This window comes from Microtus pennsylvanicus, chromosome 8, assembly GCF_037038515.1.
Source record: "Microtus pennsylvanicus isolate mMicPen1 chromosome 8, mMicPen1.hap1, whole genome shotgun sequence".
Lineage (NCBI taxonomy): Eukaryota > Metazoa > Chordata > Mammalia > Rodentia > Cricetidae > Microtus > Microtus pennsylvanicus.
The window spans coordinates 27,845,042-27,872,226 of record NC_134586.1 but is presented as its reverse complement, the minus strand read 5'-3'; the positions used below and the strand labels follow the sequence as shown (position 1 = coordinate 27,872,226).

Sequence of the window (27,185 nt, the reverse complement as noted above, 5' to 3'; positions counted from 1 at the left end):
TTTATTTACCACAATAAACCTCAAATTGAATGAATGGTTTGGTGATGGAGGAAGGTCGTTGGTTAAAATATAAAGAAACTGCCTTGGCCCATTTTATTGGTTAGAACATAGGTGGGTGGAGTAAACAGAACAGAATGCTGGGAGGAAGAGGAAGTGAGCTCAGAGACGCCATGCTCCCCTCTCCCGGGAAGATGCGATAGCTCTGCTCTCTGAGGCAGACGCAATATGAAGCTCCGACCCAGGATGGATGTAGGCTAGAATCTTCCCGGTAAGCGCACCTAGGGGTGCTACACACATTATTAGAAATGGGTTAAGAGGCTAAACTAATGGGCCAAGCAGTGTTTAAATGAATACAGTTTGTGTGTTGTTATTTCTGGTGTAAAGCTAGCTGTGCAGGAGCCAGGCGGGACGAAAAGCAGGCCCGCAGCTCCCACAACAGTTTGGTGTGTGAATACAGGTGGGGCTGGAGAGAGATGATGATTCAGTACTTAAGACCACTAGTTGCTCTTCCAGAGGATCTGGGTTCAATTCCCAATTGACAGCTCACAACTGTCTGTAACTCCAGTTCCAGATATACATGCAGTCAAAACACCAATGCACAAAACTAAATAAATTTTAAAAAAAAGAATACAGGTAAGGTTTGCTAGCCATGATGGAGCGCACTAATCCCATTACTTGGTAGGCAGAACTCTGTGAGCTTGAGGCCAGCCTAACCTACAAAGAGTTCCAGTCCAGCCAGGACTACAAAAAAAAGAAAAGAAAAGAACTGGAGAGATGGCTCAGTGGTTAGCAACACTTGCTACTCTTAAAGGTCCAGGACTCAATTCCCTGAACCCCCATGGCAGCTCACAAACATTTTTAACTCCGGTTCTAGGGAATATACCACCTTCTGGCCTCCTTGGGCACCAGGAACACATGTGACACACAGACATATATATATGCTGGCTAAACACAAGAGAATACATCTCAAGAGAATACATTAAGACAGAATAGAGTAATGGTGCACAACTACAGCCCCTAAATTCAAGATGAGAGGCAGGAAAATGGCTAAGAGTTCAAGGTCAGACTACAATACACAGTAAGATCCTGTGTCAAAAATAAAAAGGAAAAGGGTATAGTTCATCAGCAGAATACTTCCCTAGCAAGAATGAGGTCACACACACACACACACACACAGAGAGAGAGAGAGAGAGAGAGAGAGAGAGAGAGAGAGAGAGAGAGAGGAGAGAAACACAATTACTCAAAAATAAAAAAGCTTTGAAGACCAAAAAAATAGTTTCCCTTTCTATAGAACTAATGTATGTTGCCCACCATCACAGGGCTCACTGAATGGAAGGGTTACCACTATACAGTTAGGGAGACAGTTTACCCATGAGTTGCAGATGGAAGAAGTTATGTGCACTATGTCTTCCTAATAAGAAAGAAGGGAATGCTGTGGAGAATTTCATGGTGGAGGTCTACAGAGAGTCTCATGTGATACCTACGCTTGTCCAAAAGGCTGAGAAACAATACACTGACTCTTTTCCACTAGGTGTTGGTGAATGAACCCAGGGCATTCTTCTCACTAGGCTGTAGGATGACTAGAAATAGCCAAACACAATGAGAATTTTTAATGTTACTTGTGCCTTTCATTCTTCATTTAACAAGTATAATTATACCCAAACTAACAGTAATACTCTTATGCTGGATAATAGGGGTCATGTAAACATGAAGCCATACTTCATAATTTAGCAAAAAGAGATGAGATCTACACTCATGATTTTAATTTGAAGGGGTTGTTTGGTAACAGAGGAGATGATCTCTGCTGTAGCCTGTACCAGAGAAGCAGGAAACATATATAATACAAAGCAATGCCTTGTCTAGGGGAGTCGACAGCCAGGAAGCAGTGCTAAGAGATGAGAAACATAAACAGGCCTCTTGGATGGGGTCAGGTCACTCAACAAGTGCTCTCACGTTTTAATTTTGACTTTTTTTTTTTACAAGTGTTATGTGTGGGCGTGCAGGGTGGGGGAACGAATATGAATGAGAATTCGAGCAGGTGTACACATGCAACAGTATGCGTATGAAGGTCAGAAGACACCTTCAGATGCAGGAAGGTCCTCACCTTCCACATTCAAACAGTGCCTTTTTGATATTTTATTATTATGTAGGCCAGGTTAGCTCAACTGCACTTCTGAGGAATCGCCTGTCTCTGACTGCCATATCCCAGAAGTGCTGGAACTACAGACAATCCAGGTAATCAGTCATTTATGTGGGCTCAGGGAACTCACACTCAGGTACTACTGCTTGTGCGGCACACATTTTAACCCAGTGAGCCATCTCCACAGCTCCTAATCCTGACTTCTTGCCCTGCTTTCCTTTTTAGGGGGCTGTAAAGTATCTGGCCTTTTCCTGAAAAACAGGAGAACATGATGCTTACAGTGGTAATTGCAATGATTCCTGTGTTATACACAGTGGTAGGGGACAGATCTGCATACTACATTGGGCGGACTCTATGGTTTGGCCTCATCTGCCTATATAGCCTAGTAATGAATGTGGTCCACGTACACTGGATCAACCTCCGTGAAGAGTTCAACTGCCATGGAAATATCACCTATCCTTGTTTTGTGGAGTGTTTTGAACAACTGTTTAGCGTTCCTATCATAGAAATGTGGTACTACTTCTACTTCATCTTCATAGCCTTGTTCTTCCTCATGGAATACTTCATGGCTCAGATTCGGCATAATTACACCAAGGTAAAGGTGAAGACCACGCAGCAACCTGAGAACTCAGGGGAAGTGCAGAAGGTCTCCATGGAGGCAATCAGGAAGCAGAGCCCCTCCCAGAAGATAGACTTCCTGAACTTCCACAAGGAGAAGAAGCTCTTATATCTGTATCTGCTCCATTCCCTCCTGCAGATTGGCATCCAGACTGTGTTTTTATGCCTGCTCACATTCAAACACCTGCCCATAATGAGACAAGGCAAAACTCACTGCAGCACCAACAGCTGCTCTATCCCAATTCACTGCCTGATCAGGAACTCCCCAGGGAAGAGAATGTCCATCTATGGCCTCATCACCTTGTCTACAGTAAACATCTCCTTCGGGTCAGGCTTCTTCATCTACAGCATCCACCATTACCTACTAGAAGCTCGTTCAGCTTCCAAGATTCAAATTTACTGATGTTTCTAAGAGATAGCACACTTCCTAAAGTCCTTTCTCCTCCACATAAGGAACTTTATTGTGTTCTAAATTTTGTTGTTTCAGGAAGAGCCTCTTCCTTCTGACCTTCTTTGGATTTGATTTTAAGAAATAAACATTTGCCAACCATGGTGACACATATCTTTAATCACAGCACTGGGAAAACAGAGAAAGGTGGAGTTCAAGGCCTGTTTGGTCTACATGATGAGTTCCAGGCTAGTTAGGGCTATTTAGTGAGATCCTATCTTAAAACGCAAATAGAATATGAATTAAAAAAAAACATTCACCATTCATTATTATCTCTAGTGTTAGGCAGGGGTCATTTGACCCTGAGGGGCAAGAACATATCCTCACAATGACCATCAGGCCTTGGTGCACACCCGCTCCTTACCCCGGTGTGGTCACCTATAAGGTGGCATCAGCTCCTTCTCCTGAAGCACTGGAAGATAAGCAGTTGTGAAGGCTGCCTGCAGGCAGGAGGAAGCCACTTTAAACCTGGTCTATCACCTCTCAGACCTTCACTCCACAGAAGCCTTCAGATGCCGGCTGCTCAGTGGGGTCAACTTTCCCCGTGGCAAAGCTCAATTGTAGCTGAAAACAAAACTGATTTTTGCTTTCTGAGCAGGTCTCATGGAAGACGAGAAGGCGGCCAACAAACAGGGCACTGTGCCAAGTTATGTGTGGTCACACCCTCCTCAGGCCAAGGTTATGCCGCCATCCTCTCCAGTCTGAGATGAAGAATCTGGATGCCAGCTCCTACTTAGGTATCCACAACCCAAGTGTGATTCTCTGGGAAATGTATCCAGGTGAGGAGTGGACAGGGCAGGGGGACAAGACCTCTACTCATTTGTAAACAACGAAACAGATGTCAAGTTCCACTAACAGACAAAGGCTGGCTCCACAGGGTGACCAATATAGACGGGCTGGAGTGGAGACCAGGAGTCAGGAAAGACCACAATGTGGAGAGCAAGGGCAAGAGCAGGAACAAGGAGGTGGCCCTGGGAGCAACTGGGGTATGAGGTGAAGCAGAAAGTCGGAGCGTACTACTCTGCCAGCTCCTCCCACAGGCTTGAGGAAGCACCGGTGTGTTACAGTCTTGATAACAATCTTCCGTAACTAGCGTGCTGTCCTATGGCTGCTTTCCCACAATGACATATCACTGTCAGTGTGAGCTGCTGGTGGACAGAGGTGGCTTTGATAATCTCAGAAAGCAAACACTAGAGGGAGAGCGCAGTAAACGGCAGGAAAGGAGGCTGAACAAGGCAAGCTGCTCAGCCCCTACAATCAGCTCAGGGCAATCTTCTCAAGGGAAGGGCAATCCTTCTCCTTGCCAGCCAGACTAAAACAGAGGAAAAGTGTGAACAAAATCTATGTAGAACTATCTGAGACTAGGGGCCAAGCAGCATAACCTAACACTGTCTAACCTGTCTATTTTTACTAAGAAACCAAGTGTGTGAAAGAACCCCTCCTGATTACGGAAGTGCTGTAGACAACAGAAGGATATCTAAGTGGTACAGCACTTACCTAGCATGTACAAAGCCCTGGGACTGACCCACAAACCTTAAAACCAAACCAAATCAATCAGTCAAATACAAAGTAGGAAATTACTTTTTCTATTTAGAATGTATTAAGTATATTGTAAAAACTCAACTTTAATCAAGGCCCCCATATCGATTCTGTGTCTAACAGTATTGTTTGTTATTATTGTTTGATTTTGTTTTTAAAAAAAGTTTTTCATTTATTCTTTTGTGTGTGCATGTACATACTACATGAGACCCTGCCTCACAAACCAAAATTAGATTTAATTTGAAAATAATTTAGATATAATATATATCATATAACATAAATATATAAAACTAGTTTATAAAGAAAATGTACATTTTTAAGACTTTTTGAGATAGGGTCTCACTATGTATTCCTGGCTGGCCTGGAACACACTCTGTAGACCAGGCTGGTCTAGAACTCAGAAGAATTTCTTGCCTCTACCTCCTAGTGCTAGGAATAAAGGCATGCGCCATACACCTTAACTATGTTTTTAATTTAGTTTAAATGTGTACTGATATATACATGTACCTCAATAATGTTTTTCTATGTTGCTGTTTAATATTTTCTGTTTTGGGTGGGGTCTCACTATATATAGCCCTGAATGCCATGGACCTCATTATGTAAACCAGCCTGTAATGTTTCATAACAGTAAGATTAAGGAAGCACAAGTCTGCAGTCTGAGATACAATCTCCCAGCACCATATCACTGAATGGACATAAAGTTCCACTGTAGACATCAACACGCCTGTAACACTGTCTGATGCTGTTCACAAACATGATTGCTGCCATGATGAACTGTGTAAGTCTTCCCTTTTTCTCTGAGAAGTTATATAAGACACTAAAATCTACTTTCTGTCCTTAGGATTCTACTGACCCCAAGATATGCACTGCAGAAAAACAATTTGAGAAGTTCTACAGAATTTCTTCAAAATATCACTGACAATGTTATAACTAAAACATGGCTGGTTCTGGGGCTGGAGGGTTGGCTCAGCAGTTAAGAGTGCTTGCTGTTCTTTCAAATGACATGAATTCAGATCCCAGCACCCACATGGAGTCTTACAACATTCTGGTAGCTCCAGACTTGGGGTCCAGCACCTTCTTCTGGCCCCAGGAGCTACCAGGCACACAATGTACTCATATACATGCAGGTAACATTTTCATAAAGCACAAAAATAAATTAACCTTTAAAAACAAACATTTATTCTCTCTTAAACAAGACAAAACAGAGTGACTATGATTTTTAAGTGCCAGCAGAAAGGTGTAAATATGAAATCAAGTAGTATCTGAGCTTAATAAGAAACTAAGTTTTTCCAGGCATGGTGATACACATCTTTAATCTCGGCACTAGGAAGCAGAGGCAAGTAGATATCTGTGAGTTGAAGGCCAGCCTGATCGACAGAGTGAGTTCCAAGACAGCCAGCACTACACAAAGAAACCCTGTCTTGAAAAATCAAAACAGACTAACAAACAAAAAAGCAATGCTGTTCTTGCACAGAATCTGGGTTCAAGTCTTAGCACCCACATGGTGACTCACAACCACATATACATCTCCAGTTCTAGGGAATCTGGCACCTTCTTCTGGCCTTTATAGGCAACAACACACACACATGGTACTGACAAAACACCATACATAAAATTTAAAAACATATTTATACTAAGTCAACATTTCTACCTTTCTACTAGAGAAATACATTATATATCACACATATGTATTCTTTTTAAATATCACCCCTCATCTCCATGTTTGCCTTGTTGCAACCCTTCGAACTTTAACTTACATTTTTATAATAGGAAGAACAAACAGATGTCTCTAAAATGGGCTCCAAATCTCCTTGGTGGCTGTCATTATTACCTCCCCTTGTATCATCAAGTTGGTGCTTTTTTCTGAGCCTTATATCTGGCTCTGGAGTCCTGGTGCACCCCAATCGGTGTTCTGCTGGCTCGTTCATGGGATACCAAAGCCTTTCTTACAAAGTGATCTTTCTTTCTGTCCCCTCTTCTTGGGAGAATGGATTTTTAAGGGATAGTGAGGTGACCCTAAGGAAAGAAAAGTTATAGACATGAGCACTGGGAAAACACAGGAGCTACATTGTTATATACCATCAAGGAACGGATAATTCAATCACAAAAAAGAGCAATGTTCTTAAAAATTTATACCCACTGCTAATAAAGATTACCAAAATCTATCAATCAACCAAAAAGATGTGTAATATTTCCACTTAAGTTAATTGTAAAATATGTAGTTGTATGAATTCATGTACATACAATAATTACTAGAAAGTATTCAAAACCATGCTCCTGGCATAGAAACACATAAAAAAGAAATAAGGGTTTAGCAAAAAGACTTACATTTTACTATGCTCTGTCTATGTCTTTTTTCAACCCTATCATTTTTTCAACTAAAAGCATGCCTAACTGAAGCTGGGCATGGTAGTGCACACCTTTAATCCCAGCACTCAGAAGACAGAGGCAGGGGAATCTTCTGAGCTTGAGGCCAAGTCTACAAAGCAAGCTCTGGGCTAGGCTACATAGAAAGGGCATGTCTCAAAAACAAAAAACCCTAAATGTAAAAAGAATATATGAAAGCTTACAAATTATGCCATGTTTTACATATCCAATTTCATTTAAATACCAGGGTTTTATTTTGTTAAATTTGTTTGATTTTATTAAATTTTATTAAATAATGACCAGGGCTAATTTTATTTTACAAGTAAGAAAACCAAAACTCCCCACACGTTTTTTATAAAATAGGACAAAATCTCTGAATTTACACAAGTGTATACCAGCAAAATTTTATATTCAACATATTTAATGTCTGACATTTTTAGTTGCTCTGGTCTCCAACTTGACTACCATGAAAAGCAAGAAACTTGGGACCAGAGCATATCCCTTTTATACCTTAGGACCCAGGAGTGGTCCTAAGTGGTAAAACCTTTCATAAATCATCTTTTTCCTAACTAGTCTGTGATAATTTTATTCCCTAGAAGTTCTAGCCTTTCAAATTCTTCTCATCTAATTCTTCATTCATAGCACACAAATATACTTTAATCAGTTGAATAACAAAATAGATTACTATAGTTAACCCACCTAGAAGGAAAGATTAAGAAAGATAGTATGCACTGAAATGCTGAGACACAACATTCTCTCTGGAAAAGGGAAAAGAGGAACAAAAGAGGTCTATCAATAGAGTACATAGTCCACAGAATGGAAGAAAATCTGTACTGGCTATGCTTCACACAAGGGGCTAATATCCAGAATTTACTACTTAAATTCCAACGAAACAAAACTGTCAATCAATAAATAGGCTAATAAACTGAATGGATAGTTTAAAAACCAAAGAAATACAAATGGCCCTTACTACTTTTTAAGTGTTCAAATATCCCTAGCCACAAGGAAATATAAATTAAAACTATACTGAGATACCACCTCAGCACAGTTAGAATGGCTATCATCAAGAGATCTAACAGGCGTTGGACAGGATCTGGAAAAACACCCTTACTGGCTACTTGTAGGAGTGCAAATTAATACAGCTGCGAACCAGCTTGGCAGTGTCTCGAAAAGATTAAAAACCTAACTCCATATGACCCAGCCACTTCACTCCTGGACATGCACACATTCAGAGAACTCTATCCAACTACTAGATGTTTGCACTCCCATGTTTACTGCCACTCTAGTCACCATGGCAAGGAAATAGAACCGCCCTTGCTGTCCATCAATCTGGTACCTAAACAGAATACTACCCAGGCCCAAAAGAAAAAGTGAATCAAGACTGGAGAGATGGCTCAGCAGTTAACTGATGTTCTTCTAGAGGACCCAAGCAAGTTTGGTTCCCAGCACCCACTTTAAGCGCTACAGCCTTCTGAAGAAGCTCTAGGGAAACTGCTGCTCTCTTCTGAACTCCAGGAACCGGGACAAACACGTGAATGTACCAACAAAAAGACACACACACACACATATATATATAATTAAAAATAAATATTGGGCTGGAAATACAGCTCAATAATAGTGTTTGCCTAGAATAACTTTATCTACTTCATGTGTGGAGCCTAAATTCCCACTGCAAAAAAAAAAATCTTTTTAAAAGTGAAATTACAAACTTTTCAGAAAAATGGATATAGAATGTATGTTAAGCAATGCCACCCAATCTCAGAAAGGAGGAAAAAACATTTTGTCATAGGTGCATCCTAGCCTGTATTATATACATGTATAAAAATATATAAACGTGTCGGGCGGTGGTGGCGCACGCCTTTAATCCCAGCACTCGGGAGGCAGAGGCAGGCGGATCTCTGGGAGTTCGAGGCCAGCCTGGTCTACAAGAGCTAGTTCCAGGACAGGAACCAAAAGCTACAGAGAAACCCTGTCTCGAAAAATCAAAAAAAAAAAAAAATATATATATATATATATATATATATATATATATATATAAACGTGCTGGGCGGTGGTGGCCATTTAATCCCAGCACTTGGGAGGCAGAGGCAGGTGGATCCCTGTGAGTTCAAGGCCAACCTAATCTACAAGAGCTAGTTCCAGGACAGGTTTGACAGCTATAGCAAAACCATGTCTCGAACCCCCCCCCCCAAAATAAAAATTATTTTAAAAAACCCACATAAAGCTAAAAAAATGTTAATCAGAAAGGGAGGGAGAGAGGGAGAGAGGGAGAGAGGGAGGGTGGGTAGCTGGGCACGGTAGCACACTTATTTGTTTTTTTTTCTCCAAAACAGGGTTTCTCTGTGTAGCCTTGGCTACCCTGAACTCTTTAAGTAGACAGGCTGGCCTCCAACTGCTAGATAGAATTAAAAAGTGTACACCACCATGGCAGGCTGATCTCTGTGAGTTGCAGGTCTACATAGCAAGTTCTAGACTAATGAAGGCTATTTTGTGAGACCTTGTATCACAATGAGGAAAAAAAAGGGAGGGGGCAATTCAGGTTAGCCTTAAGGTTACCAAAAACTTTGCTGCCCCAGTCAGGTTTCCAGGATCAAGTGGTGCAGGATACAGAAGGGGTAAACAGACCTCACTAAAATAAGCCTGTTAATCACTAAGCAAATAAACAAGTGCACAGTAACCTGGAAGGAAGGTGCAACAAGTATTCAGACGATCTAACATCCAGTTTCCAAAAAAAAAAAAAAAACCACCTGCAAGGAATAGACAACAGTAAAGTACAGCCCTTTACTACTGCAAGAATACACCTCTCCAGAGGGCACAGCAGAAAGTGCCCTCTTGGAACCAGCAGTCCTCATCACACACCAAAGTTGGGCTTCCTTGCTATGAGAATTATGAGAAAATAAGTCTATTCTTCCCCTATCTAAAGTACTTTGTCATAGCAACACAAAACAGATTAAGACATGAATTTAATTTCAACTGCATTATAAACACACTGCTACAAAGTTCCCCACTCACTCACTGCTTTATGTTTCTGAAGTAACAAATTATATCTTTGGGGCTAGGAACATAACTCAGTTGGCAGTGCTTGCCTAACATATATTAAGTCCTGGCCTCCATCTCTATCACCACATAAATTGGGTGTGGTGGCACAAGTCTATATCCCAGCACTTGGAAGGCAGAAGCAGGGTCAGAAGCTCAGATTCATCCTCAGCTACAAAGCCTGGGCTACAAAACCTGTCTAAAATAAATAAACAAATAGGTAGATGAATATAGATAATTATTTTATTCCTTCGTCTTGTAATCCTATAAATAAAGCAGATGAATTATATAGAGAGCAACAGTTACAAGCTGCTAAACTCTAGTGACTTCCTCAACTCTGCTATTATATTGTTCAAAATTTCTTTGGTTCCTTTTTATGACGACTTGTTAAAATATCCATACACAGTTTGCAGTTAACACACACCATTTTCTCCAAGTTACCAACCAGTGGCTCACTTAAAACCCAAAGGGCTCTCCTTTGGCATTTCTTATACAGCAGGTCTCACAGCAATTGTTTCTCTAGAAATGACTTAATTGCTTTATGTTTGACAGTTCTAATATACAGAAATTCTTGGTAAATACATGCTTTGCTTTGCTTTTCAACAATTTCAATATATCAACCCACTTCTTTCTGGCTCTAGGGCTCCTCTTAAGAAATCTGCATTCAGGGCTTGCAAGATGGCTCTGCAATTAAGAGCACTGGCTGCTCTTTCCAAAGGACCTGACACCCACATGGCAACTCACAACTGTCTATAACGCTAATTCCAGTGAATCAGACACTTACACAGACAAACATGCAGGCAAAACACCAATGCACATAAAATAAAAATAAATCACTTTTTAAAAGCCAGTCTGACCCTGAATTAACTATGTACCTGAGGCTTTTGATCCTCATGCCTCTATGTTCTCAGTACTAGGGTTTCAGCATTTGCCAACTCCCACAGCAATCTTACCAGCTTCATGATTTAGAAACAGGCCTTGGCATGAAATTAATTAGACCTCGCTTATCATTTACCTCTCAGGTAAAGGTCTCCTTTTGGGCAAAGGCTAATATTCCCACTTTTACCTAAATACAGCAGACCTCATTCCTCATAACAATTATGTTAACACTTTATGCTGTTTAAAGTCTTCCTAGCTGTTACCTTCCTTCTGGCATCACTTATTTAGGTTCTGTGCCTGGGTTTTCTTAAGGTCTACAAAACCCAGCCGGTTTAAAACTTACTATGTAGCTGGGATGACTCTGTTGTTGTCGGCTTGGTGTTATTTTTAATTACGGTCATTTCTTTATTTTGGTGGGTGGGGCACATACATGCAACCATGTGGAAGTGAGAGGACAATTTGAAGAAATTACACTAAAGCCATCAGGCTTGGCAACAGGTGCCTTTACTTACTGAGCCACCTCACTGGCTCCCAAGAATGACTGAATTCCTGATCCTTCTATCTCTATCTTCCAAGAGTTATTTTTAAAGACTTGTACCATCGTGCCCGACTTTCCTGAAATTATGTTCCTATCTCCCAGCCTTCCCCCCAAAAAACTATCTTGTTCATCATTCATGACCTAAACAGCATGGGTAAAGTTCGCAGCAGAAAATCCTTGATGGTACAAATACATATCCCTTCAAAATTCCTATGTTGAAACCCTAATCCCCAGTACCTTATGCCATAAGGTTTGATTTGATTTCATTTTTACACGTCTGTGCACCATGTGTGCAGTGTCCAAGGAGGCCAGAAGAGGGCAGTGGATACCCTGAGACTGGAAGAACAGCAAATACTAGGCCAATCTCTCTAGCCTCTATGACTATATTTAGACAAAGGGCCTTTAAAGTGGTACTTAAAGCTAACTGAAGTAGTAGGAGTAGGACCCTTAGACTGGGTGTGGGGTGTGATAGCTGGGTCTCTAATCCTCCTCAGGAAGCAGTTCAAAGCCTGTGTAGTCTCCACAGTGAACTCCAGACCAGCTTGGGCTACAAAGCTAGAATCTGTCTCCAGAAAAAAATCGGGAGAGGGTGGGGGTGCCTGGCTGTAATTCAATCTGACTGATGTTTTTATAAGAGAAAGACACTAGTGATGCATGCCCAGAATAAAGACACCATCAAGACAAGAGAAGCAGCCCATCTGCCGACATTTTAAACTTGGAATTTTGGACTCAGAAAACATATTTGTTGTTTGAGCCATTTAGAATATGGTTATCTCATTGACCACCCTAACAACTAACATACCTGGCTTTTAACAAAACAGCACATTGCTTAAGTATCTTCTTTCTTTTTCCTTTTGTTTTGTTCTGTTTTGTTTGTTTGTTTTTCAAGACAAGGTTTTTCCTATGTAACCTTGGCTGCCTTGGAACTCACTTTATAGACTGCCTGCCTCTTCCCCAGGGATTATATGTAGGGGCCACCACTCCTAACTGAAGTATTTTCTCCAAACTAATGAGTGGCCTCAACCCCCGACCCAAAGGACCAAATTTCTAACTCAGTAAGTATACACATATACAAAACAGTTTCAGCTTCACACATTTTGCCTAAGTGCCTACAGTCCAGCCTACTGCTTATGCTTTCTGTCCTAACCTTACACTGACACCACACCCCGAACGCTTCCCCACACAGTTTGTCAGCACTTGTAGGGCTGTACACGTCTATAATCTCAGAACTCTGGTAGCAAAACTGGGGTTCAAAATCAACTGGATTACAAACTGAGTTAAAGGACAACCTGGAATATACAGCAGGACCCTGTGTCTGAGGAAGAAAAACATTTGCAGGACTGAGAGTGTAGGTACATGTAAGAGTGCTCACTTAGCCCATGGTGATGAACGCCTTTAATCCAGCATTCAGAAGGCAGAGGCAGGTGGATCTCTGTGAGTTCAAGGCTTTACCCTGGTCTACAAAGCAAGTTCCAGGACAGCCAGGTTTCTATCACACACAGAAACCCTGTCTCCAAAAACAGAATACGTTGCCTGGCACATATGAGGCCCTGGACTCAATTTCCAGCAACGCACACACACGCCATCACCAACCCACCAAATATCTTAAATACAAGAGGAAGAAGTCCTGATGAGGAATGTTCAATGTAGTATTAGGGATTTTTTGGAGGGGGGAGGGGGTATTACATCTATTTAGTTGTGAGAGTATACGCGGACAACTTGCAGGAGTTCCACCATGTCAGCCCTGAAGATCAAACTCAGGTCATCAGGCTTGGCAGCAAATGCCTTTACCTGAAGAGTCACCTAGCTGGCCCTAGCATTGATACTATCACAGGAAAAAATTGGAATCATTCTGATTGTTTCTGGTAGTTTTTGGATTTGATTAAATCTAGGACCCCACATATCTAGGTGAGTTCTCTACCACTGATGGGGGAAGCTCTGTTAACCAATAACCTTTAAGAAATGGAACCTAGTTAAGGCGGGGCTACCTGAAGCCCAGGAAGAAAAATTGGGACAGACCAGGTGCATGCACTCTGGGTGATTCCCGTGGGACACAGTGGAACTCGGACTTCCCATTCTTGTGATTTAAGTTTCCCCTTATAACAATTAAAAATATAATTGTTTATCTTTAAGCTGGCCTGGTTATTTCCCAAATCAAGCAAACTGCTACAGTTGGCGCCCAATGTGGGGCGACTTGAGTCTCTGGCAGCTCTGGCCAAAGGTGGCTATGCCTTGCTCATTCAGGCATAGAATTCCCACACAGTGGCCCGGATTGGCTGCTACTGGCTGACTTTGGGGTCCTGCTTTTTCTGTCTTCGAGGAAGCACTGGGCAGGTGGAGAAAAGGAAGCACTGGGCAGGTGGAGAAGCCGAGGCGGAAAGAGCTGAGGAGCTCGCTGGCCACTGCTGGCAGTGGCAGCTGAGGAGCTTGCCCCCAGCCCAGATCCGCCACTGAGGCCGTGGACAACACACCCTCTGTCCTGAACAGGAGACGCAGTCTTTGTCCACCGACTGTCCCATGGGGCTGTTGAACAGCCAAGGACCTTCATAGAGCACACAGTCTGTGATTTATACTAAACAACTTCTTGATTTAAACATATTTTTTCAGCATTTAACCTAAATCAGATCTAAACCAAGCACATGGCTCCAAGTGCACCACAATACCTGCTGGAACAGTTATTGTACCTACTCCAGCTAATTAAACCACAAGTGAGATTTATTATTCTAAATATAATTCATAAGTTACTGATTTAAAAGGGGCAATATGTCAGACAATCTAACCATCCAAGGTTTCAATAGCCTTTTCACTGACACCATGTGTGAGGTCTTATAAGACACATGTGATGCCTCTTCCACCTCACTATTCTTATTTCTAGGGCTTAGTTTTGTCCTCAATATTTTCCCCCAAATCAAACAAACAGCTACATACCAGAGTTATATATCCCAAGACACTTTTTCTTCTTACTTTTTGAGACAGTTTCAATAAAGTATACAGTTAGGCCTTGAATTTGTGATTCTGCTGCCTCAGACTCCCAAACAACTGGGATCACAGGCTTGCACCACAAGGTCCGATTTGGCAACAATGCAAATGCCTATCAAAACTAGAGTAAATGTTAGACTAATGACTAGATTCATAGTGTATGACCAGGTGTGATGACTCAGATCTATAATCACAATACTCTTGGGGCCAAGGTAGTGTTGTCATGAGTTCAAGGCCAACAATACGATTGGGAGTTTCAGAACCATCCTTAGCTATATACTGAGTTCAAGGCCAATTTGGGAAACAGGAGACTGTGTCAAAATAAAACAAGCAAACAAACAAAAACACTATGAAAAGCGGGGGCAGGAGGTGGTAATACCTGACACATGGTTGTAATTCCAGTACTTAGACTGAAATGGGAGAATCCAAAGTTGATGGCCAGGCCTAGGCTACCCCATAAGACTCTTATGTCAAAAAGGTAATAAAATACAAAAACAGCAGCAGCAGCTAGAGATGTAGGTCAGTGTCAAGAGACCTGTACTCAATTCCCAACACCACCAAAACAACAAACAAACAAAACACAATTTACTGACATAGAATGAAACCCATAAACATTGTTTTTTTTAAATACACTACTGTAAGTCAATATAATATAGCATCACCTGCTGAGCTTCCAAGTGCTACTTCACATCGGGAAGTACAATTCCATGCCACAGCCAAGACGGGAGAAATTCAATGTGGAGAAACCAAGTTACAACCAAATAAACCCAGCAAAAACATGAGCGGCTGGTATTTACAGGTGGTTGGGCACTGCTGCCCCAGATCATCTAGGTAACTTTCCTCAAGAGCTGGCCATCTGCTTTCCTACAATGGTGCCTGAAATACGGACCTTCTAGCAGCAACACCTGACAAAGCTATGATCTCACTGAAGAATTCCTCCAATAATCAAGTTTCCTAGGTGCTCTAATGAGTTTCTCAAATTTTATATATTTTTATCATGACTGATATGAAGAATGCAAGTATAAAACATAACAAAATGAATGAAGATGCAATTTCATGAATGCCATGTTGACGTTAATGTAAGTACAGCCGAGATCTCTCTGGATGTGATGTCAAAACTGACAGTGGTATCACAACTGCATGTTTCTCTAAGTCACTAAGACAGTGGTTGCTTCCTTGTCTTTTACTTTTCTTTAAATGAGACAGTCTTGTGACTTAGGTGAAGCTGGCCCAGAACTCTCAATTCATAGGCCTGAGCACACAGAGTGCTGATGTCACAGGTAGGAAATACTACACAGAACTCACTGCTGTGACTTCTTCCTAAGGAAAGAGAAAGGAGAAACGGACGGTGCCTCCAAATCCAAGGCTAAAGGAGCAACAGACCTTATCATAATATATCATGGGGAAGAAGGTACAAAACATGAAGCTGAAAAGATTATGAACATGTCCAAAACACAAATTAAGAAAAAAATGGCTTTAATTTTTCAACTATTCACATGATTTGCAAACCCCAAAACTTTACCCAAAAGCCACCAAAGCAACTAAAAAAGTCTATGTAAAGCATTTTTGCTTTTAAAGAACATGAGGGTTTAGGAGGGTGTTTGGGAGGTTGTTTAATACTTTATTTTGTAAATGTATGTGCATGCGTGTCATGGTGTACATGTGGGTCATAGGACAACCTGTAGAAAAGGGTTCTCTCTTTCCACTATCTCCCTGAACCAAAAGCATCAGTACTCATATATTTGTAGGTATTATGTGTAGATGTGAGTGTCAGTCACATGCCACAGGATAGCCTCCTCTGTCATTCCTTGAAAGCCTTCCATCTCGGTTTTGGAAACAGGATTTCTCACTCAGTACTTGACAGTTATGCCTGTAGGCTGGCCCATAAACCCCAGAGATCCGCCAGTCCAGTCACCATGCACAACTACTCTATATGGTTCTCAAAGCTGACTTCAGGTCCTTATGCTGGAAAGCACTTTACTAAGCTGAATCTCTAGAACCATACCACCATCCCTCTTTTGGTTTTTGAGTCAGGGTCTCACGAATTCCAGATTGGTATGATCATCCTACATAGCCAAAGGATAACTTTGAATTCCTGATCCCCTGTCGTCCACCTCCCAAGAGCTGGGACTGTACTACCACACTCAGCCTCTAAGGAGGAGTTTAAAATGAAGATAAAGCTCTGCAGAGCTCATCACCAGAGAGGTGGGAATTCATAAGCTTCCTAATGTCTGTGTCTTCTGTCTCCACAAACACAAAGTAACAACACTTCTGACTGCTGCCTAAGCATTTTATCACCTAGTAGTTCCAATGATCAGTCAGTTTATAACTGTGACCAACCAAGTCAGTCAAGAATTCTGTTGATGTGGGATTCCCCTCTGTATACTATGAATATGTTTTATTGCCATTGGTTAAGAAGCTGCTTCGGTATATGGCACAGCAGAATATAGCCAGGCAGAAGAGATGTATAGAGAGTAGGTGGAGTCAAAGAGACTCCATGCAGCTGCCATAGGAGGCAGATGCCATGTAGCTGCCCAAAAAGTAAGAGGTAACCAAACCACGAGCTTCATGGTAAAATATAAATTAATAGAAATGGGTCAATTTAAGATTTAAGAGTTACTTAAGGGCTGGAGAGATGGCTCAGAGGTTAAGAGCACTGGCTGCTCTTCCAGAGGTCCTGAGTTCAATTCCCAGCAACCACATGGTAGCTCACAACCATCTGTACTGAGATCTGGCGCCCTCTGGCGTGCGGGCATACATCGAGGCAGAATGTTGTATACATAATAAATAAATCTTTTAAATAAAAAGAGTTACTTAATAAGAAACCTGAGCTAACAGGCCAAACAGTGTTATAATTAATATAGTTTCTGTGTGATTATTTGGGTCTGGGTGGCTGGGAAATGAATGAGCAGTTCTGTTTATATTCTGTCACTTGGACACAGTGCCAATGATCCAAGCATTCAAGGGGGCCAGGTAAGACAATCAAGAGTCCAAAGGCCAGCCTGGGCTATACTTAGGCTAAATGACCAGATTCAGAGTCAGAAAAAAAAAATAAGAAAAAGGGGGGGGAGGCCAATCCTAACAGCAGTAATTAATATTAATGGTTTGGGTTTGTTTTTTTTTTAAGTGATAATAGGGCCAGCTCAGCAGTTATAGAGGCAGTTACTTGTGAGCAAGCCTGATGACCTGAGTTTGATCCCTAGAACTCATATAAAAATAGAACAGACTCGACTCCAAAGTTGTCTTCTGACTTGCAAATGTGTGCCATGGAATGCATGCTCCCTAAACAATAATGCCTGCCACACATATTTATTTAAAAAACAAACAAACAACAAAAACTAACAGCCCAGTGTTTTCTAGCCAGGTCTGAAAGACTTGCTCAAGACTTAGTCTAGCATAAAACAAGATTTTAAAAAAGTGATGGTGATTCTAGGTTACATATACCCCCTTCTCATCATCCTTCCCCCACCATACACAGCCCCCAAAGTGATAATGTATGCTGTTATTTTGATACATTTCTTCTGAAATCTTCAAATGTTTGCCTTGGAAGTTTTAGGCAAGCCCACAGAAGTCTACATAAAATCAAAGATGCAAAAAATATGGGAACTGAATGCTAACGATTAGATTCCACCTTCTAAAGGCTGTGAAAAAGCACGAGAAAGCTGATGGCAGAAGAGTCCCACTTTGGACAAGGACATCAAGGGTGAGTGGGTGGCTAAGGACTTCTGTTTCAGAAAGATGCAGCAAGAAACCTCCTAAGAAGCCAAACATGCCCAAGGAGTAAGAGATCCAAAGCTGCAGTAACTTTCAGAAAAATCTACAAAGTACAACAAAGAAAATAACTGACCATCCAAGAATGCCCAAAGGGAGATAGACTAAAATAGAAACGAAGAACAACTGACTGTGTGTGTCGGGGGAGGGAAGGAATGAACTCATACCCATGCACACCATGAAGGGCATTAGGCTTTCTGGCCCATCACTCTTCACCTTATTCCTCAGAGATACTGTCTCTCACTGAACTTGGAGCTAGGCTAGCAGTCAGCACATACAAACAAAGCCAGCAGCCCCCACCACACTGGCTTTCTTCTTTCTCTTGAGGGCTAGATAATAAAAATTTCAGGTTTTACAGTCTATGAGTCTCTGTGCCAACTATGAAACAACTCAACTTTGTACCACAACAGCAAGCAAAGATGCTACATAAACAACTGCATGTGGCTATATCCCAGTAAAACCTTATTTACAACAGGCAGCCTGCAGGACTTGACCTGGAAGCTGTTAAGTCAACCTCCGAAATAAAGGAAATGAAAGTATTTTCCTTTTTGAAAACAAAACATGACTTATACTAAGTGCATTACATAAACTGATACTACTCATGGGCAAAAAAAAAAAAATCCATCCGTTTTTAAGTTTACACAATGAGCACAAGGATGGAAAAACACAAACTCATTAAGCTCTGGAAATCTTACTCTCATCCACAGAAGATAAAATCTGCTACTAAGTAGACCAAAGCCTGAAATATTAACTGGTGGGTAGCCAGTTACAGACAGAACACTGGGGAAAATATCTTCCATATTTAATTTGAATTTCTCAAATTTCATAATTTACCACCAACCTGCTAAGGCCAACTGTGGAAGTCCCTGCTGCTGAAATAATTCTGGGTCAGAGTTCACTCACAGTCAGCACTACTACATTCTACAGGCAGGACAGAGTGAGCTGGATGTGCAACAAGATCTTAAGGTAGCCTCTGGTAAAAAGGCAATTGAAACTTTAGAACTGACAAATAACTCTCCTTTAAATATTAAGGCTTTGAGGTTTATTTTTTTTTTTTTTTTTTGAGTGGCGGTGGTGATGGTGCACACCTTTAATCCCACCACTTGGAAGACAGAAGCAGGTGGATCTCTGAGTTCAAACCAGCCTGGTCTACCTAGTGAGTTCCAGTGAAACCATGTTTCAAAAGAGAATAAAAAGTTTTGAGTAGACCATCTCTCCATAATACCTGGACTCTGGAGTCAGAGGCAATAGTAAGAATCTAAGGCTTGCCTGAGTTACACAAATACAGCTTGTCTCAAAAAAAAAAAAAAAAAAAAAGCTAGGTTGAGGGAAGTTCCTTTTAACTTTTTCACTAGGACACAACGTGGTAGACAACTCATGCCAACACTCAGAAGGCTAAAGCAAGATTCTTGTTAGTCTGAGGCAAATGTTTGGGCTACAGAGTGAGAACCTGTTATCACCTCCCCCCCCAAAAAAAGGGGGGGGGGGAAACCACTTAATTGGGAAGAGTTTTATGATTTAATAATTTTAAGTATAATAAAGACTTGGCAGTATTTTTAACTTGTTTCTTGGTGAGTAGGGGTAGGCAGTCTGCTTTAGGATAATAGAGTCAAGATAATGACGGAAGAATGAAACATGGCGAGATGGCTAAGCGAGTAAAGGACCTTGCTATGCAAAATTTTAAGGCCTGGCCACCTCAGTTTGACTCCCAAAACCCACATAAATATAGACGAGAACTCTATAAAGTTGCCCTCTGACCTCCACTAGCATACCATGGACACACGCATCCCCCCGGACACACACACATAATGAGCACATACAATAATAAACTGATAATTTTAATTGTTTGAAGCTTTTTTAAATGAGACATCTGAAAAAAAAGTAAATCTAAAAGATCGTCCTACTAAAATATTAAACCCTCCGGTGAAGCACTGTACCTATCAAATCCCAACTGGCCATATAATCTACCAAAAAAAAAAAAATTCATTGCCCAACCCACTCAAAAAGTTTTCAAACTCCAAAAGCAAACGTTTGAGTCAAGGCCAAAAAAGCCTAAGGAAGAAATGCATCAACTGTCTAATCCAACGCTGTCTTCAAAACTTAGTCTAGAACCGTTACCAGCAATTCCCTAGCAAGCTACCGCTGGCAAATAAAAAACCCAAAGGGGCTGAGGAACCCGGCCCAAGAACTGTCCCGCCGTGGCTGCCAGAAGCGCCACCGAAGGAAAGGTGAGGACAACCTTCCCGTCCCAGTGGCTGGAAAAGTAGCGCTGAGCGCAACCCCTCCGAAGCAAGGCTGGCTGAAGAAATCCCTAGAAGTGGCAGAAGACACCAACTAGACTTGGGGCGGGAGCATTCTCGGCGCGGGCCGTCACGGGAACGCCGGCCCCGAAGGCGACGAGAGTCGGAGAGGGGGGCAAAGGACAGCAGGCGCCCGCCACCGCAGCTGCACGGTGCGCGGCCCCAGCCCCCTCCTCACCCCCTCCCGCCACCCCCCCTCCCCGCTCTGACAGCCGCTCGGGTCCCCGCAGCGGGCGCGCGGCCGCCGGTCAGAGTTCCGGCCAAGCTCAGAGCCGGCCAGGCGCGCGCTCCCGGCCCGCGCCGGGGACACCTGTCCCTCAGCCCTCACCTCCCTCCGACCCCGGCAATCTGCTGAGCCCGGGAAGCCGCGCTCGCGCCACAGCCCCTCACCCGAGTTGGCCGCCGCCTAGTAGCGCGGCTCCGGCGCCTCGAGAAGCAGCGCCTCGGGGAGGGGAGAGGGGGCGCGGAGGGAGGGGGCCGCTCGCTGGAGCCGCCGCCGCCGCTGCCGCCACCGCGGTACCGCGTCGGGACTATGCTCGCGCCGCCGCGACCGCCGCCGCCGCCGCCACCGCCGCGTCTCCCCGCCCCCGCGCCCGCGCGTCGCCGTGACGCGCATCGCACGAGGCGGGTCGAGCCAGTAAGACCACACCCCGTGCGCAGCCGTGCTGGTCTAAACCGGAAGCCTCCCCTCCGGTGGCTTTAGAACCCCGGTGCATCTTGGGAGTTGTGGTTCGGCCAGGAACACAATGTAAACAGTGCGGGCAGAAAGCCCCTGGCCCAACTCACCCAGCTTCCTCGATGTTTCCCGTAGAGATCGGCAGCGGGGTGGGCCGCCGCGGCCGGGGGTGCTTCCCTCGATGTCCGTGGGTGCGAGTCAGAGTTGAAAGATTCGGGCTGGAGAGTGTGTTTGTGTCAGCGACCAACATAATGCTAGGCGTCGTCTTGTGAAGGTTTCGGAATTCCGAAAGCCTTAGTCAACTCTTCCTCAAACAGTAGGGCTTGTTTTTATTACTGTATTAACGTATGATGAATATACCATGCCCTACTACTTCTAGAAGATATGTATGAACCCTTAAAATGTCTAATTCAAAACTATTTTAGATGGTCTTAAAGTAATGGTCGCTTACAAACGACTTGAGCATTCTGTCTTGTTTACACAGAAGGAGTGATTTGCGATGAGTGAGCTTTCCTATTTCTGACTTATTAAGAACCAGATCAAGGAAATGTAGGCGCTGATTTGCAGAGAAAAATGGTTTCTTCGAGTTCAGTTATAAGAGGAATATACCTTTCACACTCTTTAGGTCAAAACTTAGTACCTATTCAACTCAGAAGCTTTAGTTTAGATTTTAGAGGAAGCCTATGCCGGCAGCCTATTGTCCTTGCCATTGGACCACAATAGGTCAGAGAAGCTGAAGTCTGATGATGGGGGATGGGGGGAAACAGACACGGAAAGCTCCCCAACAAGGAAAAGCTCTAGAGAGATTGAAGCAGGAGGATCTTGCATGTTTCGGGTCAGCCTGTTCTACATAGCAAGTGTCTGGCCAGACTTGGCAATACAGAATAAGACCCTGTCTCAACAACAACGAAGACATAAAGGTTTGGAGACTAAGATCAAGAAAGACAATTGTACCTTTCTACAACAGAAGCCGAATGCAGGGAATTAATTTGACCCATAACTCTAGATATAGCTCAATGGTAGAGCACTTGATGGTATCCAAAGGCCTGGATTCCATCACCAACTTAAGAGGGAAAAATAAGATCCACAATACCAACTTAAATAGGGCAAAGCTGAGAAGATTGTTGGGGCTTAATGAAAGATGTGCCCTAAGGATAACAGGCTTATGATAGAAAGATCAACCAAAAAAACACCTTCCAAAACCTTCCATCTTGCCAGATGGGGTTTGCACCCTAATTCCCAGCACTTGGGAAGCTACTGTAGGATGACCTGGGCCACAGGAGGAGTTCCAAGTCAGCCAGGGCTAGAATGAGACCCTGCCCCAACAAAAGAAAACAAAACCCCCATCAAATCTTCCCTGCAGCTCTTTCTTTTAAAGATTCTTCTTTGACCAAAGAACTTTTCCTCTAGGAACAATCCATCTTGTGCTAAAACAGGCTTAAAAGAGAGCATCTCCATTTTCCCTCCTACCTCTCACTTGGTCTCTGTTGAAGTGATCTCATTCAAATCACTCCATGCAATTTCTGATGCTTCTATAATGATGAAACAAACCACCTTATTTCCTCAAAATGCTCACACCTTCTCAGCTAATAAGGATCTTTGCTGCTCTCCCTAGCCCCAAGGGGCATTGCTGACTCCCATTGCCACACTGGCTTCACCCTTATCGCTTCATAAATGGTACCAAAGCAGATTTTTTTCCAGATCTCTTTCCCTTTCTACGACTTAGATATTGATTTTCAGCAGTATTCAATGTCTTCTGGTATCAATTACAGCTCTTCAGAATCAGAATCTCTCTTCTTGTGTTTGTTCTTTCATTTGTTTCTGAAGCACTGGAGATTGAGTTTAGGGCAGTGTGAATGTTTAGACAAGCCTCCTACTTAGCGACACCCCAACCCTTCCCTCCATTGTTTTTTAATGGGTTCAGATGCCATAGCCAGAGGACAACTTGGTGAAATCTGTTCTCTTTCCATCATGTGGGTCTGGGGGTTGAACTCCAATCATCAGGCATGGTGGCAAGTGCCTTTACCCGCTGCGCCAGCTCATATGCCCCGTCTCTCCAGTCTTAAGGTGTTACATCTTTCCACAATTGGTAAATCCTGCACCTCCTACAGCAACAAAAGACACTTCCTTCTACTCCACACCAGTCACCATGACCCAACAGTGCCCTCTGGTACAGCCAGTTTGATAGAGTCACCTCTGTAATTTGTTAGCAAGGAAGACAAAACACTGGTTGAGTAACATTCATAACCCAACTATAGCTTCAGTGACTTGTGGCTGGCATAATGACACTGAACTCGCTCCTGGGACAGAGTTAGTCACCATTGTGATAGTCAGGTCAATAGCCAATGAAAATGGAAGAAGTTTCTACAGTTCTAAAGTCATAACCAAATGGTAGGGCAACTCTCGAAGCAAAAATTCTAGATACCATTGTGAATTTTAACACCAGTTTGAAATTGGTTTCAGTTTTCTCCTATGGGGAAAAAAAGTTGTTTTCTGCTTAAAACAAACATTTTAAGATTAACTTTTATTTTTGTGTAGGTGTTGGGCCTGCATGTATGTCTGTACACCATGTGTGCACAGTGCCTACAGAGGCCAGACATCAGATTCCTCATGCGTGTGCTGAGAACCAAACCCAGGTTCTCTTGACCACTGAGCCATCTCTCCAGTCCCATAACTACTAATTAACTCCAAAACTAATGGAAACATTACTCTGCCATTGGAAACCAAAATTAGTCTAGAGTGTTGAGAAACCTGTGTCTATGACTTAAAATTTCCAAGCAGGGCATGGAAGTCCATACCTGTAATCCCATGACTGGGAAGGCTGAGGCCAGCCTGAGCTATAGGGAGACCATGTCTCAAAAAGCCAAAAAATAGATAATGTCTTGAGTGTGCTATTTCAGAAACATAGACAAACACATTTGTGTCTTTCCACATGTCAGAATTTATTAATGGCAATAAATTCTCAAGGTATGGAGGTTTCAGTGGCAGGAGTTTGTCCAGTGTTCCCACGTCCCGTGATAGCCCTGACTAAGGCAAACAGTAACTCTCAGACTGTAGCATGGATCATACAGTAGGTGTGTGTGTGTGTGTGTGTGTGTGTGTGTGTGTGTGTGTGTGAACACAGAATGGCTGTAAAGGGTGAAGAGGTCACAGCAGAGTTCAAAAGGTGTAAGAAGTCTTGAAAAGTAGGAAAACGAAAAGAAGTGAGAGAGAGAGAGAGAGAGAGAGAGAGAGAGAGAGAGAGAGAGAGAGAGAGAAATGTACATAATGTATAAAGTGGGTCATAAAAAATAAACCTAGCAACAATTGAGAAACATAGGAATACAAAAATATACCTAAGAACCACAAGATGGCTCACAAGTAAGGGCCACTAGGCCTCGATGAGCCAGGATCAATCCTAGAATTCGCATGGCGAAAGGAAAGTACTGACTCCCAAAAATTGTCCTCCCAAAAATTGTCCTCTGATGTCCACACATGCACTGTGACAAACACATGAACCCAAAATAATAAATACATAAACAATTTTAAGGGACAAGCAACACCTCATCAGCCCCTGTGACTGTGTCACACAAAGATAAAATTGTCAAGTCTAGCCAGTTAGCTAGGACGCCATGGTGTTAAATGATTTGAAAATGTCTGTTATAAAATCAGTATTCTACAGTCTTGGAACTGTGGAGATGGTCCAGTTATTAAACGCTTCGTGTGCAAACATGAGGACCTAAGTTCTAATCTAAAAATCCAGCGAGGCACTCTCTTGTAATTTCAGCACAAGAGAATCCCTCACTGGGTGCTGAGAATCAAACCCAGGTCCTCTGGAAGGACAGGAAATGCTCTTGACCGCTGAGCCATCTCTCCAAGCCCACAGTTGCTATATTTAATATGAATATTTATTCTGCCATTGGAAACCAAAATTAGTCTCTGGGACTTGCTGGCTGGCCAGTTTAGCCAAACCAGTGAGTTTCAAGCCCAGGGAAAGACCTTACCTCAAAAGTAAGAAAGCTATTGACACTCAGCGTTGGCCTCTGGCCACACGTACTAGACCCCACCCCATATATAAACACACACACACACAAGAACTGTACTCTGTGGTACTTGGAATTACACTGCTATCAGTCAAATATCAATACTGTTTAAAAGCATATTAGTCTTGAATCTGAAAGTCTACAAGCAATGCATCTTTAAACACTTGTAGAAATGTCATAACGTACTAAAATCCCATTTGTGCCAAGTTGCCCCAATGTTGAAAACCAAGAATTAAAATCAGCATAAACACTCTCGTAATTATATAAATAACATTAGCACTCCTCTAACACAGGTAGTTAGTGTAGCCCTGGGGAAGGCTCGTAAGACTGATTATTGCTGGCAATGCTGCTGCCTGACTCATTGCTTAAGTGTGGCCTGTGCAGCAAACGTGTCTATGAGTACATGCAGCTTTTGTTGTTCTTGGTCAACCCCCAGGGCCTCGCATGTACTGGGTAAGCATTCTACCACTGAGCTTCATGCCCAGTCCAAATACATGTTTTAAATAGAAATATGTATTTATTTATCTGTAATTTCCAGATCTTTCCTATGAAAGAGACCAAGTAAATGACAAAATGTTTAACATTTAATAATGCTCAGTGGCCTATACATGGGTATGTACTAACGTGTCACCAACATTTTGCAGTTCATATAAAATCAACTTTATTTTTTTGAGAGGCTCTCTCCCTGACTGTCCTGGAACTAATTCACAGACATCTACCTGCTTCTGCCTTCTTGTGCTGGGATGCCCAACTAAAATCAGTTTTTGCACATCTGTGTTCCTAGCGCATTAGTCCACTTCCACCCTGAGTATCTTTTAAACACTTTTCCTGATAAACTCCCTCTATTTCTATCACTGAGAAGAAAAGAAAACTTCACTTATCATATACATTTGTAATCTAAAAGTGGGGTGGGGTGAGGTAAGAATTCTGGAATTTAAAGCCAGCCTGATCTACATAGTGAGTTTAAGGCCAACCTGGGATACATGTTGAAACCTGTCTCAACAATCTCAAAAATGGCCAGGCATGGTGGCACACTTCTTTAATCCTAGCACTCGGGTGGCAGAGGCAGGCGGATCTCTGTGAGTTCAAGGCCAACTTGGTCTACATAGAGAGTTCCATATGAGCCAGAACTATGAAGGAAGACAGACCCTGGGGGGGGGGGGACTCAAAAAATCGAACTGGAGAGATGGGAAAATGGATAAAGGCATTTGTCACTAGACATGACAGCCTGAATCCAATCCCCAGAACCTCTGACTTCCACTCATGGTACACTCACATACCTGTACACAGACACACAAAAATAAAGTTTTTAAAATAATCTAAAAAGCAAAAACAAAACAAATGAAAGGCTTCACTGAGGTAAGCCTTGCATACAACAAAACAGACCTCTCTGTGAGTCAGTACCTCTCCTCCCAAGTCTGGCTTCAGGTACTCGCTGTTATTTTTTTGGTCATCATTCCAGCACTTGGGAGACTGAGGTAGTAGGAGTACCAAGAGTTCCCGGCCAGCCTGAGCTACAGAATAAGACCCTTTAAAAAAAAAGCTATCAACTTTTATTACTGTTATTGTTATTAAGAAAAAACTCAAGACACGTGCTCTACACAGTGACTACTTAATCTGCCACCCACACAAAATACTGTGGGGGTGAGGGAGGCAAACACTGTGTCTGTTGTGCAGAACTCAACTATGCAGGCTTGCTCTGAACTGCTCTTGCCTCTGCCACGAGAGTGCTAGCATTGTGGGTGCGGTCCACTATGCCTAGCTATTGCTGGGCTAAAATTTAAAATCCATAATACCAAGAGGTCTCTTCACCTGGAAGTAGCCTAATAAAAGTGTACAGCTAAACCAGAACCTGGACACAGGTTTTGTTTT

At 42.6% G+C, this 27,185-nt stretch overlaps 1 protein-coding gene across 5 annotated transcripts in view; it reads right to left on the bottom strand.

The window, feature by feature from the left end:
- The window catches only part of Adipor2 (adiponectin receptor 2), a 59,002-nt gene that overhangs the window by 16,466 nt on the left and 15,351 nt on the right, over positions 1-27,185 (bottom strand). For 2 of the 5 annotated variants that reach the window (XM_075982977.1, XM_075982978.1), the window contains one exon: positions 6,503-6,761. In XM_075982977.1, the coding sequence (XP_075839092.1) occupies positions 6,503-6,673 (171 nt within the window). In that variant the 5' untranslated portion in view covers positions 6,674-6,761. Of the gene's footprint in view, positions 1-6,502; positions 6,762-7,811; positions 7,871-20,943; positions 21,192-27,185 lie in introns of those variants that run through there. The other 3 variants (XM_075982981.1, XM_075982980.1, XM_075982976.1) reach the window with 3 other exon arrangements.